Below are 19,623 nucleotides of genomic sequence, written 5' to 3'. Positions count from 1 at the left end.
TGCTTGAGAGTTACATTCACAATATCTAGGTCAAAGTGGTATTTGAGTGGAAGCAAAACTAGCTACCTTGCTTGCTTTGCTTAGTAACAATGTCCAAGATCTAAGTTCAGGTACATGAGATGTTGGCATTGGAAATTCATGACGAATTTCCATGTAGAAGCTCCTGATACTACCGTATGGTATGAGAAAGAACTTCTTGAGTAGTAAGCAATAAGACTTATTGGATACTTCTCAGAAGTGACAACAAGAAACTTGACAAAAAGCAGAATGAAATGCTACAGTGGAGACTGGCAAGAGGAATAGGGTCCAGCCTGAATCTTGATTAAGAAACAATCAAGAATTTTCACTAGTAAAATGATGACAGATTATTTTTTTCTTGTGTCCGAATTAGTTTGCTCAGGAAAAACCAGGGGTAGTGAAAAGCAGAAAAAGAAGGAGTGATTTTTACAGGAACAGCAATTGGTTCACATGGGGCACCACCAAAACAACAGTATTAGGGTTTGCGTATGCAAGACCATGAGATTAATAATACAAGAACAGGAGCCTGAGGACAACAAAAGAAAAATACTGCTGCAGGAGCTCTGTGATACATTGTCCCAGCAGCCTGAGTGAGAGGGTAGGGAGATGTGAGTGAAAGGCAGGCTGCAGAATGGCAGATGGAAGACCTTCCATATCAGAGAGGGTGTTGCTAAAATTAGCAGTTTTCTAGTGCTTTGTGCCTTCCTGCACTAGCCTGAATACAGGTGAAATAACAAGCTGCTGTTAAGACTGTAACTCAGGGGCTAAGAGCACGTTGAAGGAACCATTTCTTTATTGTGTACATCCTCTGCTTCACAGGTCTATATCAGCTGAAGTGTTCCCAGTGATAAGGGGAAATAACCTGGCTTTCAAGATGCTCTCTGTCACCAGACGTGCTTGTGCGAGCTCAGCGAGAGCTGAGGTTGAAATTCCCGTCAAAACAATAAAGAAGTATCTCTCCTGTCCTGCCTAGGTACCTAATGTGGCTTTATGCTATCAAACATACCCTGCAAAAGGAGCAAGCGTGTCTTTATTCTGTTTCTCAGTGGCTTATGAGGAGTTTGAAGTGACGTAGAATGCTGGAAACTAATTCACACTCCGGTCCTTCATTTCTACTATGTCCAGAGCAGCATGAGACCTGCGCTCCAAAGAGCACAGCCAAACCTTCAGGCACAGGCTGCTACTTTCCTCAGCCCTTAACTAGATGGAGGTGTTCTAACTGGGAATAAAAAGGAATTATTTTTATCTGCTCACTTTGGGAAAACACTTGAAGAGCCACTGTAGTGAATTCCTACCAACTATCTGCATATCAATCATTCATTACTTTCATTGAGGAAAACCAGTACACACTACACTCATGTAGATTAAAAAGATTTGTAATGCTCTCCCTCTCTCCTCTTCTCTCTTCCCCCATCTTCATTTTGAGATCATTCTTAATCCACATATACTTAAATTAGGAAAAGATATATGTTTTATTAGTAATAAAACTTTAGGGTTTTTCCCCCTACTGATTTTTCATAGAATTATGGATCCATAATCATTCACGTCACAGCCTGAGGGACATGAGGCAGGAACAGGATAATAGCCCTTAAATCCCCTCCTCTAAGCACTCAGATCTTCCCTGTCAGCAAGATTAAAACGGTCAACAGCAGACTTCATATGTCTGTATCCCACACGGAGCTTTCACAACAACTGGAATGGAGGCTAGCAGTGAGAATGCAGAACCACCGCTTTGTGTGATGCTACCAAGATAAAGAAAGAAGACAACTGGAGCATCAGCCTTTGTTTTGTTGGAGAGGACTGATGTTAATTCCTTGATCAGGTGAATGCAAACAGAAGAAAAGAGTAAGGAAAAATAGTATGTTGCAGTTTAACATGCAGCGACAGTTTCCTTTCCTAAAACATAAAGGCAGAGAAAGGGAAGAATCAAACGTTCTCTCACAGCAAGACAAGGGTACGGATAATGAAGGAATACATGTAGACAAGCAAAGTGGCTTTTCCGCTACAGCTTCATTGAACTCGCAACCCCTGCTGCTTCTAGGACCCGAGGGGAATTACAACTATTATGTGGAAGATGAAGATGAGGAAGAGGAAGAGAAAGAACAAGGAAAATGGCCAACTGGAGACAGAGTTGAGGGAGAAAACAAGACCTCCTCAACCATTACTTGCTCCCCTGCCCTGTCTCCTGGAGCCACGGCCACATCTTTCACTTCATCTGTGCTGAACATCAATGTTGGTGGCCAAAGCTACCGCCTCACCTATCAGGCAGTGGCCATCTATCCCAAGACCCGCCTGGGCCGCCTGGCTACCTCCACTGACCGTCGCTGCCAGCTGGGCCTGTGTGATGACTATGCTGCCCAGGTAGATGAGTATTTCTTTGACCGGGACCCATCTGTCTTCCAGCTGGTGTACAACTTCTATGCCTCGGGTGTGCTGCGTGTGCGGGATGAGCTATGCCCCCGTAGCTTCCTGGAGGAGCTGAGCTACTGGGGTGTGCGGCTCAAATACACACCTCGCTGTTGCCGCATCTGCTTTGAGGAGCGCCGTGATGAGCTGACTGAGCAGCTGAAGGTTCAGCGTGAGCTGCGCTCCCAGGCAGAGGCTCAAGAGAGTGAGCACCTCTTCCACCACATGCGCTACTATGGCCCCCAGCGCTGGCGCCTCTGGAATCTGATGGAAAAGCCCTTCTCTTCTGTCACTGCCAAGGTGATGGCAGTGGCCTCCAGCTTCTTCGTGCTCATCTCTGTGGTGGCTCTGGCCCTCAACACAGTGGAGGAGATGCAGCAGGTAGACCGGAAAAGTGGGGAGAGCCGCCCTGTCTTGGAGCACATTGAAACCCTATGTATCGCATTCTTCACACTGGAGTACTTACTGCGATTGGTCTCTACCCCAGACCTGCGTCGTTTTGCCAGCAGCGCCCTCAATGCAGTAGACCTCATTGCCATCCTGCCCCTCTACCTGCAGCTGTTACTCGAATGCTTTGCTGATGATGACCAGCCCAGAGGTCGGGGTTCGCAGCATGAGCACGATATTGAGAAGGTGGGACGGGTGGGCAAGGTGGGACAAGTGCTTCGCATCATGCGCCTCATGCGCATCTTCCGCATTCTCAAGCTGGCCCGCCATTCCACTGGGCTACGTGCCTTTGGCTTTACCTTGCGTCAGTGCTACCAGCAGGTGGGCTGCCTTTTGCTCTTCATTGCCATGGGCATCTTCGCTTTCTCTGCTATGGTCTACACAGTGGAACATGATGTTTCCAGTACCAACTTCACCAGCATCCCCCATGCTTGGTGGTGGGCTGCCGTAAGTAAACATCTCACCTTGCTGGGTAACCACAGACCCTCCCTTCCTTTCCCCTCCCTTCCTTGCTAGAGTCACTGACAGCCTTGAAAACAGCAGGCTTGGATCAGTGAACATCTGCTCTGAATTCTGAGCTTAAAGGACATATGTACTCACTCACACACACACACATGCACTCATTCACCTCTGCTGTAAGCTTAAATCAAGGCTTAATCAGGCAGACAGCATTGGATTTCCTGCCCAAGCAGACGCAGACAGTACTTGCACTTTTAAAGAAGTAGGCAAAGAGACAGGAAATAAAAACATTTCCTCATTTAATCCCATAATCAGCATTGCCAAAACAAAAAAAGTAAGAAAAAGTCCTACTCTTTCATCAGGCTAGCTGGTTGCAGGTGGATGCAAGGTTTCATTCTTGTTCTTTTTACAAATCTGCAGTGCAACTGCGAGATAATAAGGCATACTTTACTAACCATAACTAGTCACTCAAACTTGCAAAGCCAAAGCTGACTCAGACCTCTGGCCATTAATAATACAGTGGGACCAACAGTTGTTTTACATAAGAGATTGTGTTCTGTCCCTTAGGTGGTATCTGTAGGGTGCATGTTTGCACACGCACAAAACTTTGGCAGGTTATTTATACCATGCTACACTCAAAGAAGTGTAGAATAGCAGAATGGCTCAGAGGATTGGTAATGGGATAAACTGCCTTCTACATTTAGGTCACTGGTTTGAATCTCACATCAGTCAGTACTGAGAGGTGGTTAATGTCACCTTGAATGTTTTTTTGCAATCTCTGCCAGAAAAAATGTGATTTTAGTTCCATCCTAAGCTCTTGGAATGAGGGTAACTGCCTGAGTTTCAGCTGACAAGGCCCAGAAATGAAGACAGAATGACCTTGTTTCTAGACACTGCAACTGGATTAGTGCTCTAAGGCATTCAGGCACACCTTCTTGCAGGGTCTGAACTATCACTGACCTGTACTATACTGTGATATGTGGAGGGGTGTTTTGATCCAGCATGTTCCAGGCTGACATATTCACATCTTTCAGAGGCATGAAGATTCAGCCATGAATGAAGAGCTGTGAGAGTTTAAAGCCCTCCACCTTGCTTAAATGCCTTCTGACTCGGGCACTGTCCTGGCAGAACTGTTCTAGTATTCCAGACTTTGAATTCACCTCTAAAGGGCTTGGGAAGCAGTTTAACTTGAGTCTTGGATTGCATTAACACCCAAGGACAGACATACATTTACTTATAGAAGGCTAACCAATACTTCTCAAACTATTGTGAGATCAAAATGACAGTTGTATCCTTAAAGGTGAACTGTGAAGATAAAAAAGAAACACTTCTGGGTTTATCAAGACCAGCAGACAATGAAAAGGGATCTGCAGGCTGTAATAAAATGCTTACGAGATAATCTTCATCCACAAGTATGGCAGTTTCACAAGTTTTCAGTAATGTTTTCAGAGAGGGAGGGGTGGTTTCATCAGTGGCATTGAGGAGAGGGGGTCGTTGATGCCTGTGTGTGCTGTTACACTGCAGGAGATAATTATATAACTGCGCAACTATAGCTGTCTGGAGCAAATCAGAGAGTAAGCTAGATGTTTCAGGTGCTGAGAGGCAGCAAAGGGCCCATATCTTGGATATTCCATGGCTCTAAAATTTCTTCCAGTCTGTCATCCCATACATTTCATTTTGCAGCAGCTGATACTGGCCTCCATAATCCATAGTTATAGCAGGGCCCCAGGGGCACTTCTAGGGGCTGACTACGGGTCTGCCTATCTCCCAGTCACTTCCCTGGGGAATAAAGCTCGTGCAAATGGACTGGAAAGGACTCAAAATTCTCCTGCTGGTTGATCAGCATAGGCACTGAATGCACTGAGCAGCATATGGGCCCGACAGGAGAGCAACCGCACCCCATCCAAGGTGGTTTCTCCTGGCCAGCAGCCCCAGGAGACCATGTCCTGCACTTCCAGTTCAACAATAGCTGGTGAGATGTGGTGGTTTTCCATACATGTATTTGTAGTCATTTGGTGCACAAAAGAAAAACTGGCCCCACAGACATACAAAGACATATACATATATATAGACGTGCATGAGCTGAATATCCTTTAAGCTGAGGCTTGGAAATGAGGGAAAAATTAGTGAATAAAGGAAAAGGTCCTGTAGTGCGATCTTCATGGGTCATCTCTATGTGATATACACAAAGTCATGAAAAAAACCTGCACTTCATACATCACTAGAATAAGGACATTAATCTTGTATTTCATTTTCTGAATGTGCAGGATATAAACAAAATCCTTAAGGCTCATTTCTGCCAGCTGGTGACGCCATAATCATTTAGACATTCCTAAGAAATCTACATGACTAAGACTACAAGGAAAAGGTCTGTTTAGCTGAGCAACTGTCTCCAAAAGGAATTGTAGCATGCACACTGCAATTCCAAGGCATAAAACTCTAGTAAAACGTGTTCATTCTTGGAGAGTGAAAAGAAAGATAGCAAATCACTGAAATTTCCTTAAAATCCAACATCATTCATGGTCTCACACACATAAGAGGAGAAGCATTCCTCCCAAATTGTCACAGGCATTGTAGAAGACTATACCAGTGGAACAAAACCTTATCACAGGATAATGGTTTTGTCCTAGCTGGTACAGATAAGCATCTTGCCTTCATCTCAGTATTTATTTTTGGAGACATTTATCCTGTATTATCATTCAAATCCAGTGACTTAATTTCCATTAAACCAAGTGACTAATCTTTTTTGTTCTGCAGGAAGCACCAGGTGCATCCTACAAACATTCTTACCCAGTGCTGTCTCATGCATCCCAGTGCTTTCTTCATTTGAAGTAACTTTTTACTTAGAGTGTTGAAGGATGACAGGCTACACATTGTGACCTTTCAAAAACTTATTTCAGTGCTAAAGGCACAGGGGCATTACAATGAAATTCTTACTGCCTGTGGTTTATTTCTGCCAAAGTTTTAGATTACTGTTTCACAGATACACACAGTGCGTTCAAATACTGTGAAAAAAAAATAAAAAAAAATAAAAGTCATTGGCTGAAAAACATCCCTCGCACAAACTAGAAAGTACCAGATGGCAGAAGGCTGTGAGTTTTAGCTGCCAGAAAAAATAAATTATATTTATTAATATGAAAATTATAAACAATCAATATGTGTGCAATGGACACATATTAGTTCTTTTACACTGATTGTTTGAGAGTATGTCATTCACATGTACTTGGTATAGCACAACTTCATACAAAACAGTTCTTTCATCCATCTGTAGGCTAAAATCAGAAAATGCTGATGGATGAGAAGAAAAAATTCTGTTAAACTATATAGACAATGTGATTTCAAAATGTAGATTCATATAAACCAGATGTACTAAATACCATCACTCCCACAAAAAAAACAAAACATAAAAACCCCCCTACATATGAAACAACTCCCAAAACCTTCTTCAGAGGGTAATTCAGCAAAAATTTCAACCTGTGTACCTGTCAGCTAAAACAAACAAGAATATTCCCTACTGAACGTAAACATATACCTTACTTTTGTAACCTCTGACATACAGCTGAGCAGGAAGACAATTTAGCACTATAAATATATATGTAGTGAACATATTCTGTGAGAAAAAACTTCTGGGCAACAGAAAAACATCTCTGTTTTTTCCACAGCTCCTTGTAGGCATATTACCATTAAAGGGGATTTTGTCTAGAAACTTCAAACTCCTGGGTCAGTTCTTCCTATAATGCAGATGTTAGAAAAATATATTTCACAATCAGTTGAAGATTTTCATATGTTTTTCACTACTTCCTAAAATATATTTGACGAACAAAGGTAATACTCAAAATGCAACCCACAGAGTTAGTCCCAAAATACCAGGTTTTATAAGCACATAGGGTTTAAAAGCAGTACATCTGTTCCAAGTGACATGATGAGGGATTGGAGCTGCAGTTATCACTGGATTTGCTCAGTCAGGGAGCCATGTCTTTTCACTCACTGCAATCCTCTGCAATGGTGTTGAACTGCACTGTAGTCTTTCTTTACTGCATGAGAGATGTTTTTTCCTTAATTAGAGACTTTTGCATAAGATGAATGGCACATAAAAAAAGGCAGTAGAAAGTATTCCAGATGCAAAGTGCAAAAATGCCCCTGATCCCTGAACAGACGTTTGTACAGTTCTGCTAAGCTAATCAGCTGAATGTTGGTTTGCCTGTAGGTCAGCATCTCTACAGTGGGATATGGAGACATGTGTCCAGAAACTCACCTTGGCCGTCTGTTTGCTTTCCTTTGCATCGCATTTGGGATAATCCTGAACGGCATGCCCATCTCCATTCTCTACAACAAATTCTCGGACTATTACAGCAAGCTGAAGGCCTATGAGTACACAGCCCTCAAGAAAGAAAGGGGGAAGATAGACTTCACACGGAGAGCCATGAAGAAAATATCGGAATGCTGCGGAGAAGGTGCAACCCGCCCTTTGTCACAGCACTGATACAGTTTGTGCTGTGAATACTGGGAGGGAGCAGAGAAGCTGAAGGAGAAAGAAGACCAACACATCAGCCAAGCTGGTTTTTAAAATGCAGCCCTGCAAATTATTCCTATTTTCATACCTAGGCAAGCAACATATTGCTTTTAGTATTTCCCCCACTACCATCTCCATAATCATCTTCCATTATGCCAAGCACTAGAGAAGAAGTCTGGAGTCTAAGTTGGTAAATGTCCTTGATCAATTTAAAAAACATTTCCAAATCAAGCCTTCCTTTAGGTATAGAATTAAGTAATAAACTAGATTTATTTTATAGCATTTAATGTATCTACTTATGGTATTGTTAGAATAATAATAGGACCATCACAGGACATAAATATTAGAGCAGCAATTAAAAAAATAAAAATAAAATTAAACATGTAATGGATAGTATGTCATAAAGACTTTTCATACAAAAGATTTACCAGCACTTAATTTGTAACTAATTTTAAATACAATTTAAAGTCAATATACTTAGTACATGCAGTCATTAAGGACACAGTTCTGACACCTCAGCTCATCTGTAGTAGTACCTTACTTCTAAAGATTACTGAGCCTACTAGCACAGCTGGATGCAATTTCTCATACATCAGAAACTCCCCCAAATCTACACAACAGATAACAACAATTAAATTAAATCAGAGTTTCATCCATTAGTTCACAGCATACCAGGAGTTTTCTTTTTACATAACAGCAGTAACACTGTTTTAGAATTAGGAAACTGAATAACAGATTAGAAAGCATGGTTATTTTATTGATACTCAAATTCAAATAACATTTAAAAAGGGCAACAAAAAGAAGCAATGGTAACAGTCACTGGTAGGATCTATTGCTGTTACTCAGCAGCACTCCTACTGCAAAACCGGCTGATAGCAGAGATGCGTTTTAAATTTCATGAACAATCAAGTTGTCTGTGCTGCCCTGCTGAATGCAAATGGTTGCATTCAAGTCTCAGAGCCACACTGGAGACAATGGCATAAAGCTCAGTCTTTGGGTAGCTGAAGGTGAAAAAGTTCATTAATATTGCCAACCTCCATACAAATTGTGACAAGCATAGGCACATTTCTTCCCTCAGTAGTGAGAAGGTAATTAGTAACCAAGTTGCTCTTCTCATTCTCTACCTCCAGACAAACATATCATAAGCTCATCTGTCATTTTGTTCTTTAGGAATGACAGTCAGCACATTACATGCTGATCAGCTCTGTTAAAAGCTAAACCACATCTTTAGGCACAGCTGAGCCTTGGGTGTTGAAAGTTACATATGTTTGCTCTTCTGGACTGCACACAAAGCAGCAGGCACAATCCTGGCACTCACTGAGAAGAATAACTGCTTTACTTTGCCTCTAGAGATAGTATGAATTTCCATGGCCCTTCTGCATAGCAACACTGGGATAAGGATCTTCCTGAAACCACTGGAAGCCTCTCTCAGAGATCCTCTGCAGTTCAGTGAGACAGCAGGTTATGAGCATGCAAAACCACAACTATACTTAATTTTCAACAGCAGCTTGGGTCAGAGCCTAGATTAAAAGGACTTAAATGCTGGTGATTACTCAACTTTCCAAGTTATGGGGCACCCTAAATTAATTTTCCTGCCTAAAGGAAACAGTACTTGCCTGTACCATGCAGATGGGATGCAGATGCTCAGGCTTGCATAGCCAGGTCAGCAACTTCTTCCCACCTAGAGAAATCCAGAGCCTTAGCAATTACTCTGCTGAGGCTGGACTTTCTCACAGTCTCAGACTTGACATCAATCTCCAGTGCCATTTTCCACCCCATTTGCCCCACATGCAGAAGCCATTCAAGTACATGTTCTTTAAGACGTGGTTGGGAATAGGCTTTCCACACAAACCATAAGCAGGAGAAAAACAACTGTTCTCTCTTTTCATCAGGAGTCAGAATTTAATGACCTTGGTAAGTGCTTTCTTATCTGTCTAATGAGATTTTAATGCACAAATCCCATAATACTTGGTCTAACCATTCAGATACAGCTTGGAGTGGGTCTCTCCCACCCATCCAGCTGAAGGTGTTCCACCCCGCACTGAGTAAATAATGACTCACCAGGTGACAGTAAAATAAAGACTTTACAGCTTGGCGTTTGCAGCACTTGTCTGGGTGGAAAAGTGTAGGTCACCGGCCTTGCTCCACTGAAAAGCCACAAAAGTGCTCTGACCAGGTAGCAAAATCTTCCCAAACACTCACTCTCCCCTGGCACAAGCAATGTTCAGTTGAAGGACTTAGTCCAGAAGGATTCTACTGTCAGTCCCCATGCACTGCAGCCACATAAAGGCAAGACTCTTATTTACAGCACGCTACAGGCTAATGACCGTGGGCCAAACAACTTCCCAACACAGAGAAGAACAATTTGTGTCCCTTCATGAGAATAAGACATTGCAACCAGTACCAGGGGGTCCCATGTAGGTGCTCTGAACGCTGAGGCCATGGGCATCTCAGCTTACCTAGCGGTTTCTTTGCTCTCTCCTTTCTCAATACGCTCCTCCCCCTCACCACCCTGCCATCCAGTCCCACCATCTCACTAATGACAACTTTTGTACCTTTTTGTTTTCTCTATGCATTGAACCAACACAAAAAAAAGTGACAGTTTTGGTGAGCAGTGTTAGATTCTTGATTGGTTTGTCACCTAGCTCAACTCGGAGAGCTCTAACTAATGCTAGAGTTGAAACAAGACACACGGGTTAGTCTGGAGAACAGATCTCTTAAAATATTAAGCAGAAGACTACAAAAAGTTGTTGGTTTTCTATTTTATAATACCTTTCTTACCTGCCCTATTGCATTCAGCAGGTGAACAGGTCCTTAGTGGAGTATGGCATTTTCTAGCAGCTGGTGTTTGGGCTATTTCTTCAATTAAAATCTCATAATTTTCTTCTCTGGATTACCTTATGCAGCTTTCTGTCTTGTGGCTTAACTAATCTTATTTTACTGGCAACAAGTGTAAGCCTGTGCATTTCAATAGGAAAGAGTATGCCTGAAGCTGAGGTACCACTATACCAGCCAGATGCCCCAAATGCCCAAAGCTCTGTCAGTACCAGGGTTTTCTGCAGGTGGCTACTGGCTAAGTCCTCCCACAAGATTGTCTCTCTCTGTGAAAGCCTCTCCAAGGCTCATACTATACAAATCAGATAGAGGACACCCAGTCAGGTCAGAGAAACAAAGGAGTTTGTATTCTCACAGAACAAACTCCTGACAACCTGCAGAAGGCTGTGCACACCTATATGAGCTGGATTTTTACATAATGCAGTGCGTTTGCCACTTTTGTTTTGACATAGTGGTTCCTTCTGAGAAGGACACAGTTAATTTATTCTTCTACATCCACTATGACTCTCAGTGGCACTGTCACTGTCCCTAGATTAATCAAATGAAGTAGACAAAAGGTACGTGTGATGACATCAAAAAATAATGCAGGAGAGCCTTGACTATCTTGGTTAATTGAGTGTCACAGTGCTTCTGCTATCAAAAGATTTCAAAATAACCACATCAAGGAAAATCATGCTTAAATACAACAAGGGTGGGCAAAACTACTAAAGCTAAAGTAGATAGGGCATACTTTATGAGTTGTTAATTCGACATAGCTAAGATTTTGAGGAAACAGTATGGAACATTTCTCAAACCACTGAGAAATTAGAAACCTCTCTGAATGCTGAAGTGTTCTATTTTATCTCATCACAGATATTGATAAGCCCCAGAGGCAGAAAGAAAATACATTCTATCACTACGTTTTACTACAGACTTTGCAAACATTGTCTCTGGTAAATAAAGAAGTTAGTTTATCTAGATAGCCTGGCTTCATTTTAGTACAACTAAGTGTTGTTTCTTCTACTTATGTTAGGCCTGGGAATTATTGGGAAGAAAAAGAAAAATATCGAAAAAGAAAGAGAAAAGAAATAGTAGTGGGGGTGGTAGAAATTTGAAGTCTGTCCCTACATGAGACAGTGGAAAGAATTCCGATTAGAATATGCTTTTGCACAAATCCTTGTCTTAGAAGAAAATAACTTTTTCAATGCGATTCAGCAGCTGTTTGCTTTTCTCATTCAGAAAAATAGCACTTAAAGTTGTAGCTACAGTGCAGCCACAGATTAATAGGCATCTGGTGCTGTTCCCAGGTTTCTAAGGCAAATGGTAATAGTCAGTCTTTAAATATGTGTAATTTTAAAGGTTATAAACTAGATGTACTTCAAAGCTTTGGAGAAAAATAATAAGTATCAATAAGCTTAGGAAAGAAAAATTGTCTCCTTGCTTAAAAAAATAGCTTCAACTGCTTAGAATGTCCTGCTTTTATGTTATGTAAAAATATTTGATTCATGCTTATCTGCTAGTTACAAAACCTTTGTTAACTTCTTTATTCAGTAGTAGAGAAATTACATGGCATTTGACTGTAATCCAGCTCTTTATCTTGGATTCAAAAAAGGAAAAGGTCAGAGGTATTAGATTTTTATGTACTTATGTAATTTAATGGAAATACGCTGAGAAAAGCTCATGCATTCTACAGGTATTTGAGGTATATCAATATATATCAGAGGTATTCTACAGCTCTTGAGATAGAGATTATCAAGGTTTTTAAATAAAATTTGTCAGAGACTAATTCTACCCTGTAAAATGACTCTGTACCACCATCCTAACCTCTGAAGCAGATTTGCTCCATTTACAGGCATTATAATTAAGAACGAGATCAATAACTACAATACCTAAAAGTCAGTCTCCTGCTACCACTAATAACTTCCTCAGGCCAACACACACCCATGCAATACTATTTCCTTCATTGTTTCTGGCAAAGGAAACTGCCTGAAAAACACTTCTACTACCAGCTAGCAGAAAAGGCAGAACCTGTTTTGGCTGCAGAGCTAGCATAGCTTCACATAGGTAAAACCAGCTATCACTGTCACTAAAAATGTCTGTCTGCAGAGGAATCTTTCAATATCCATATAAGAACAGCCTTGTTCTACAGGACACTTGCAATTCTACTTTTTCTTGCCAAAAAGTATATATGGAGGTGAAGGCATGGACTGCAGATGAATGTAATAGCCTTCACATAACAAGAAGTCTGGTTTCTGAGGTGAAGACTGTGTGATCAAGCCCTGACATGAGCCAGTCCCACATCAGCATCAAAGGCACTTCATGCTCCTTAAGTCTGGTTCAGTCAATGCTTGAAGCTGAGGTTGGTCTGACTTCCAAATAATTTAACATCCAAATATTCCTTTTGAGTAAACAAATAGAGGAGAGTGGAAGAAACAATAGGAAAAATAATGAAATCACACACAGGTTGTGAGAACACGCTCCACTGTGAAGCCCTCAACGCCCTTTAAGGCAGGGCAAGACAGCTGGGTCTCCTTGTGGAAAACACAGTCCCTTGCACAGAAAATTGTTCACTGCTGCCGCCCAGAGGTTACAGAGTGCCAGATTCTCCTTTTCCTAAAAAAGAAACAGTGCCTGCTACCTGCTATGTTACAAGAGCTAGCTCTGTTGGATCCTCTCCTATACGGAGCGTACCAGAACTCCTGTCAGCAAAAGTGTATACTATAATGTAATATTTAATCTATACTGCAAAATCTGTATCATCATCACTGTGGACTAAATGAATCTTCAATTTACTGCTGCATTAATTACACTGGAGATGGATTTTCCTGTTCCTTTTGTTTCTAAATCACAGCTCCAATGCTTGAAGTGTTCCCTAAAAGTCACAATAAAAAAAGAAGTGATTCTAGGCAGACCTGGATGATGGCAGAATATGTTTAATAAGCAGTTTGCATACTTCTAGGACAGTTTAAGCGAACAAAAATATCATTACTTAACAGCATAAAATTAGTCAGAGAACATGAAAGTTCAAGATAATGTTACCTTAACTGTAGGTTGGATATAATTTTTTTAGATCAGTAGCGAATGTTGTCCAGATTTTTACTGACAGGATTTAACATAAGCAACCAAAACAAAGGTTCACTCTGAGGCATGGAAGGCTTAAAATTATGCTGATGTTTTGGGTCTGGTTTTCCAGACAGTACAATGCATGTTCCTCTAAATCTCCATGTAATGAAGAGAGAACAGCGTCATATTATACACATATTTGAAACGCAAGTTTGATCATATTGTTCAGCCAACACAGATAATCAATTTTATCCCCTGCAAAGTGAAGGTCTGCCCCTGCCTAACGTCAGTCTTCTCACTGCCTTGCCATGAGATGCTGCTTAGCTTGTCCTCTCATCTTCAAGTGGGTTTCCCTTTTTTTTAGTGAATGTTATCGGCTCACTAATAGAAATTAATTCAAAACCACACACAAATCTCTAAATGGTTTGTAAACTGAATCAGCTTAATGAATAGCCTGGCAAATGCCAGAGCCGCTGTGAGGAGAGGGATGCAACATCTTCTGTTCAGAGGCATCAGGCAAAACACTACTGACTCATGTTGCAGTAGGCAAGCTTCTGCATTCAGAATCCCATTTATTAGATCAAATGAGGGGCTGAAGCAGAAGAGAGAAAGATGCACAAGGTTTTAAGCATCTCGTTCCTGCTCTGTCTCTTTCCACCAGCCTCCACCACTCTTACACAGCTGTAATACCACCGTTACTCTTGCATCATCCCATTGCAATTTGCTTTGGCAATTTTTTTTTTTTTCAAAGACAGCTTTCCTTCTGCAGTAACTTCTTTTCATCCAATCCCTTCCCCTTCAGAAATCTGCAAATACATGCTGGCTTACTGCATTAGTTTATTAGTATTGCACAGGAGACTACTTCCTTATACATTTGCCTTCTCTCTGTGTTTCTGTCTGCACATACTGTCACTTCCATCCTTTTTTCAAATTCTACCACCAAAATCGCATGCCAAATAAATCAGACACACTCTCTGTGATAGACCTCACTGCAGAATCACTACATTAGTGCCTCATCTGAAGGTACTTCGCATACCTACCTGAAAGTATATTTTCATGTTTTCTGTCCATGGTCAATCATATACAATCCTGAGTAAAACAGGAGTAAGTCTAGTGCTAATATAATACTCAGACTTGGCAAATACAAAATGCTTTGTGCATCTTTCATACCCTTTAGTCTCTTCCCTCTTTTTATTAAGAAAATAATCTAAAAGTAAGCTTTGTTAATTAAACTGTAACATTGTTTATGGTATTTTATTTCCACTAAATGCCCACCCTTTATATGGGAAGCCAGTTAAAAAACAGTAACAACAACAAAATTTTGGTAGGCATTGTGACCCTGCACAAGTTACTTATTAGAAATCAAGGCTTACACATTGCAGCAATTGCAGTCTGAGCAGCACTGCAGTACCTAAGAGCAGACAATGCACACACAATTTTTGCATCTCAGTGCGTCATACCAAGAATGAATCATGACCAATGGTAGATACTTGAAGGTCACATGAAGCAGAAGAAAATGGGTGATTTCAGATGCACTGTTACAGTGCTTACTCCATTTGTTCTGTCAGTAACTCTTTTCATCTCAAGGGCTGGCTTCAGCGTGCACTTCCAAGCTGCAAACTAAAGAGGTAAATGCTCAGACAGTGCAAAGCTGATCACCATTTGTAAAGCAACGGTCCTCCAACTTGGGCATGATGCTGTGTAAAATATGGAATACATTAAGTTTGGCATCTGGCATTGATGAGGACATTTTAAAGGAAATCACTGCAGCAGCACAGGGGCTGGTCAGCCACACCAATTCTGGAACATAGATCCCAGTTATCTCCCTCGTGCCTGGACCACGGCTAATAAAATACCATGAAATCTGACACATAAAATTGGAAGTTAAACAATTTTTAATCTTTTGAAGAGAAATAATATAGACATTTATCAAACACATCTTTAAACCTCTTAAAAAGAACTGCCTGTCTTTTCACTGCCCACTATAAAAAAAATTTGCTTTAAATATTCTATCCCTTCAGACAGAGAAAATAAACAGAAAAAAATACTTAAGCAGAAAAACTGGTGACACCTATTCGTTAAATAGTCTCCAAAAGCATTTCAACCATAAGAATTATTTTGATTGCCATGAAAACTGGTGCTTCACATGGTGAAGATGACTTAAAAGCAGGTGTTGTGGCATCTGATATTCTTCACCTAACCACTCACTGGGAGCAGGAACTTTAAGCAATGCAACATATTGAACCAACTCACATATTACCTTATTACCTTTTTTCCACAAAAAAGTGTTATCAGGAACAGTTATAAATTAGCACATCTTTAAAATTAAAAGCCCTAATATTTTTATTTGCTTTAGAAATATCTTGTTTGCATCTATTACACAAACAGAGACAAAACTCATGATTTCTCTGACCCAGGTGTAGGACCTTGCACTTAGCCTTGTTGAACCTCATGATGTTCACACATCAAATGGCCGTCCACTCCCCAATTTCTGCTACATAAAGTGACAGAGGTGTTGGCTCTGGATGGCCTAGGGGACAGTCACTTCACCTCTGAATGATGGCTTTAAAAGAACAGCTCCATAATTCCTGGAACAATAAGTGGCACAGACACAGACACTTACTGGCTGCATGAGCACTTCCACTGTCTTCTTGGCAATAAAAAAAATACCACCAGCTATATTAAAATGCTAGCAATAATTTAAGCAGTTTGGATATTCTGAAGTAGGCAGAGGTCCTTGCCAAGTACATTTCAAACAAACGAAGAATGACACACTGAAAAAAATACTTTTGTTTCAGAGGTTTTCAAACAATTTCTATCTCAGCCTTTACAGGCTTGCAGGAGACCCACAGCAGACTAGGATACAGCACTGCATCCAACCGACTTCTTCAGTCCAAGGAATGAGTACATTCTGTCTACTAAAACAGTCTTTAAACCTACCCATAATCTCCTTTTCTCCCTCTTTTCATTAGGCTATTTAAGAATTTAGTTTCAACTGACATTAAAGACATACCTTGACAGCAAAGTTTATCCCTGGTGTGAAAATCGTGGCATCTTGAGCATAACCTTAACTGATGTCTCCTTAATTAAGAGTGGTATTTCTCAAATTGTGCTAGGGAAAATTAAGTCAGTCACTCCAAATTACTACACATAATTTATAATAATCATATACAGTCTTAAAAAAAGGCAAATAAACTGCCTAGTAGACATTCAATTAGAAACAGTTAAAGCACACAAAGCAACAAATCAGATTAATGTAAGCAGACATTCTTACACAGCTTTTTGCTATTCAGTTTGTTAATATCTATCTGTAGCTATGACTAACTTTCACTGCCTCCTTTAATTCTCCTGATTGGAAACGTTTCATGTCTGTGCTGGATTCTAAGCATTAGTTTATTCCCCTCAATAACAGGAAAATTAAGAAGGGATGTATCAGATTTTCTTTTTTCTCACTCTTCTAGTCTACCGATTATTCAGTCACAAATCAGTTGCATATTTCATTTATGCTGGGTTTATTTGGCAGTAACTGAGACTTGTTTAGGAACAGGTCACTACAGCTTGAATTCGTTATCTGTTGCTAATTAAAATGATCTGGTTTATTGTCATGAAAGAAAATCCTGTTACAGAAACTAATGAGCTGCACCCTTAGGTAACTGAGATGTGTTTACAAGCTTCAATACTTAATGCCAGTGTCAACCAGGTCTAAATGGGATTAACCTTTATGTACTTACTACTACTCATAAGCTTAGGTGGAATTTGAGTGAAGCACAGTCAGCAAAATACCAGTACACTAATGGATACAAAGAGAACCAAACAATGTTAGAAACACTTCTAACTATATCATTCATGTATTGCTTAAATTAACTTATGTACACTATGAATTACAATTGGGTTTAAGATTTTATTTTTTTAAAATTTGCCTATTCAGGTACCTTGTAATTTTTTTTTATACTAATAAAAGTTCCCCCTAAACAGGGCCAGTGAGAAGCAAGAGATTACTTATTAAGACAAAACAATATATTTAATTGCTTTGGATAAACTATTTATACTTACACATAACTATCTAAACAATGCACTTAACAATTCCAGTCCCATACACATACAGGTGCTCTCTAGAAAACCCAAATGTTTTAGCCTATGCTAAGCATGCAAGCCTCAGTCTCAAACTGGATAATCTGATTTTCACGGATGCTGAGCACTGCAGTTCCTGATGGACTGTAGGAGTAGTTGTAGATCATCACAACCTCTAACAATTGCAGTAGTTTAGGAGACAGATTTGAAGTTTGAAAAATAAAGTAACTTAAGCCAGTTTACTAAGCTACTGGCAATTTCCAATTAGCTCTTTGTAAGGAGAAATAATGGCTAATTATCTGCTATTAAAAATGAAGCTACATCCAAGAAACAGCAAAGCGTGACTCCTACAGTTCAAGATTTATTTAATCTGGTCCTCCAGATCTATCCGCATGCTATTAATCACCACCAGGGTGTTGTATGCATGCATGTATGTAATCCACATCAATGCACGCAGCATGGGCAATAAACAAGAGGAACTAGAAGTTAATGTAAAGCAGGAGGACTATGATATAATTGCCATCATGGAAATGTGGTGGGATGACTCATAACTGAAGTGTTGCTATGGAAGCCTATAGACTCTTCAGGAGGGATAAGGGAGGAAGAAGAGGCAGTAGAGTACCCCTGTACGTTAGAGAGAGTTTTGGCAGCCTTAAACTCAATGGCCATCTTGAGCGCTGCCTCACAGCACATACAGGACAACCAGGTGATCAGGCCCACTCAGCATGGGTTTATGAAAGGCAGGTCCTGCTAAACTAACCTGATTGCCTTCTTTGACAAGGTGACCCGCTTGATGGACAAGAGAAAGGCTGTGGACCTGGAATTTAGTAAAGCCTTTGACACCTTTTCTCACCGTATCCTACTTGAGAAACTGGTTTCCACTGGAATCGACAGGCACACCCTCTACTGGGTTAAAAACTGGCTGGATGGCCAAGCACAGAGTGGTGGTAAATGGAGTTAAATCCAGCTGGAGGCTGGGCATAAGTGGTGTTCCCAAGGGCTTGGTGCTGGGTCCAGTTCTGTTCAATGTCTTTATCAATAACCTGGATGAAGGAACTGAGTGTACTCTTAGCAAGTTTGCGGACAACGCTAAACTGGGAAGAAGTGTTGACCTGCTGGAGGATAGGAAGGCTCTACACAGGGATCTGAACAGGCTGGATCCATAGGCTGAGACCAACAGAATGAGGTTTAACAAGGCCAAGTGCAGAGTCCTGCACTTGGGACACAACCCCGTGCAGCACTCCAGGCTCAGGGACAAGTAGGTTGAAAGCTGCCTGGTAGAGAAGGACCTAGTGGTGGTGGTTGACAGTCAGCTGAATATGAGCCAGCAGTGTGCCCAGGCAGCCAAGAAAGACAATGGCATCTTGGCTTGTATCAGAAAAGGTGTGACCAGCAGGAGCAGGGAAGTGATTCTGCCCCGTACTCAGCACTGGTAAGACCACACCTCAATTACTGTGTTCAGTTTTGGGCCCCTTGCTGTAAGAAAGACATTGAGGTCCTGGAGTATGTCCAGAGAAGAGCAACGAAGCTGAAGGGCTGGAGAACAAGTCTTTCGAGGAGTGGGTGAGGAAACTGGGATTGCTAGGCTGAGGGGAGACTTTATTATTCTACAACTACCTGAAAGGAAGTGGGTGTTGGTCTCTTCTCCCAAATGATAGCTCAAGAGGAAATGGCCTTAAATTGAGTCAGGGGAAGTTTAGATTGTACATGAGGTAAAATTTCTTCACAGAAAGCGTTCTCAAGCACTGGAACAGGCTGCCCAGGGACGTGGTCAAGTCGCCATACCTGGAGGTATTTAAAAGGCAGGTATATTAAGTGCTTAGGGATATGAT

At 41.0% G+C, this 19,623-nt stretch overlaps 1 protein-coding gene across 1 annotated transcript; it reads left to right on the top strand.

Annotated features, from left to right (window-relative positions):
- The first annotated feature begins 1,651 nt into the window (after positions 1-1,651).
- On the top strand, positions 1,652-8,422 carry KCNV2 (potassium voltage-gated channel modifier subfamily V member 2). The gene is made up of 2 exons (XM_069880023.1): positions 1,652-3,318; positions 7,538-8,422. Exons 1-2 carry the CDS (start codon positions 1,879-1,881, stop codon positions 7,811-7,813), a joined length of 1,716 nt encoding a protein of 571 aa, XP_069736124.1. The 5' UTR covers positions 1,652-1,878; the 3' UTR covers positions 7,814-8,422.
- Positions 8,423-19,623: the final 11,201 nt, after the last annotated feature.

The sequence above is a fragment of the Phaenicophaeus curvirostris genome, chromosome Z (assembly GCF_032191515.1).
Source record: "Phaenicophaeus curvirostris isolate KB17595 chromosome Z, BPBGC_Pcur_1.0, whole genome shotgun sequence".
NCBI classification, from domain to species: Eukaryota; Metazoa; Chordata; class Aves; order Cuculiformes; family Cuculidae; genus Phaenicophaeus; species Phaenicophaeus curvirostris.
The sequence above is the reverse complement of the archived record's forward strand: the minus strand, read 5'-3'. Positions and strand labels throughout refer to the sequence as shown.

Coding starts and splice junctions, on each gene's coding strand:
- KCNV2 (XM_069880023.1), top strand. CDS start 1,879: ATGTTGCAGTTTAACATGCAGCGACAGTTTCCTTTCCTAAAACATAAA. Junction 3,319..7,537: donor ATGCTTGGTGGTGGGCTGCC/GTAAGTAAACAT, acceptor GTTTGCCTGTAG/GTCAGCATCTCTACAGTGGG.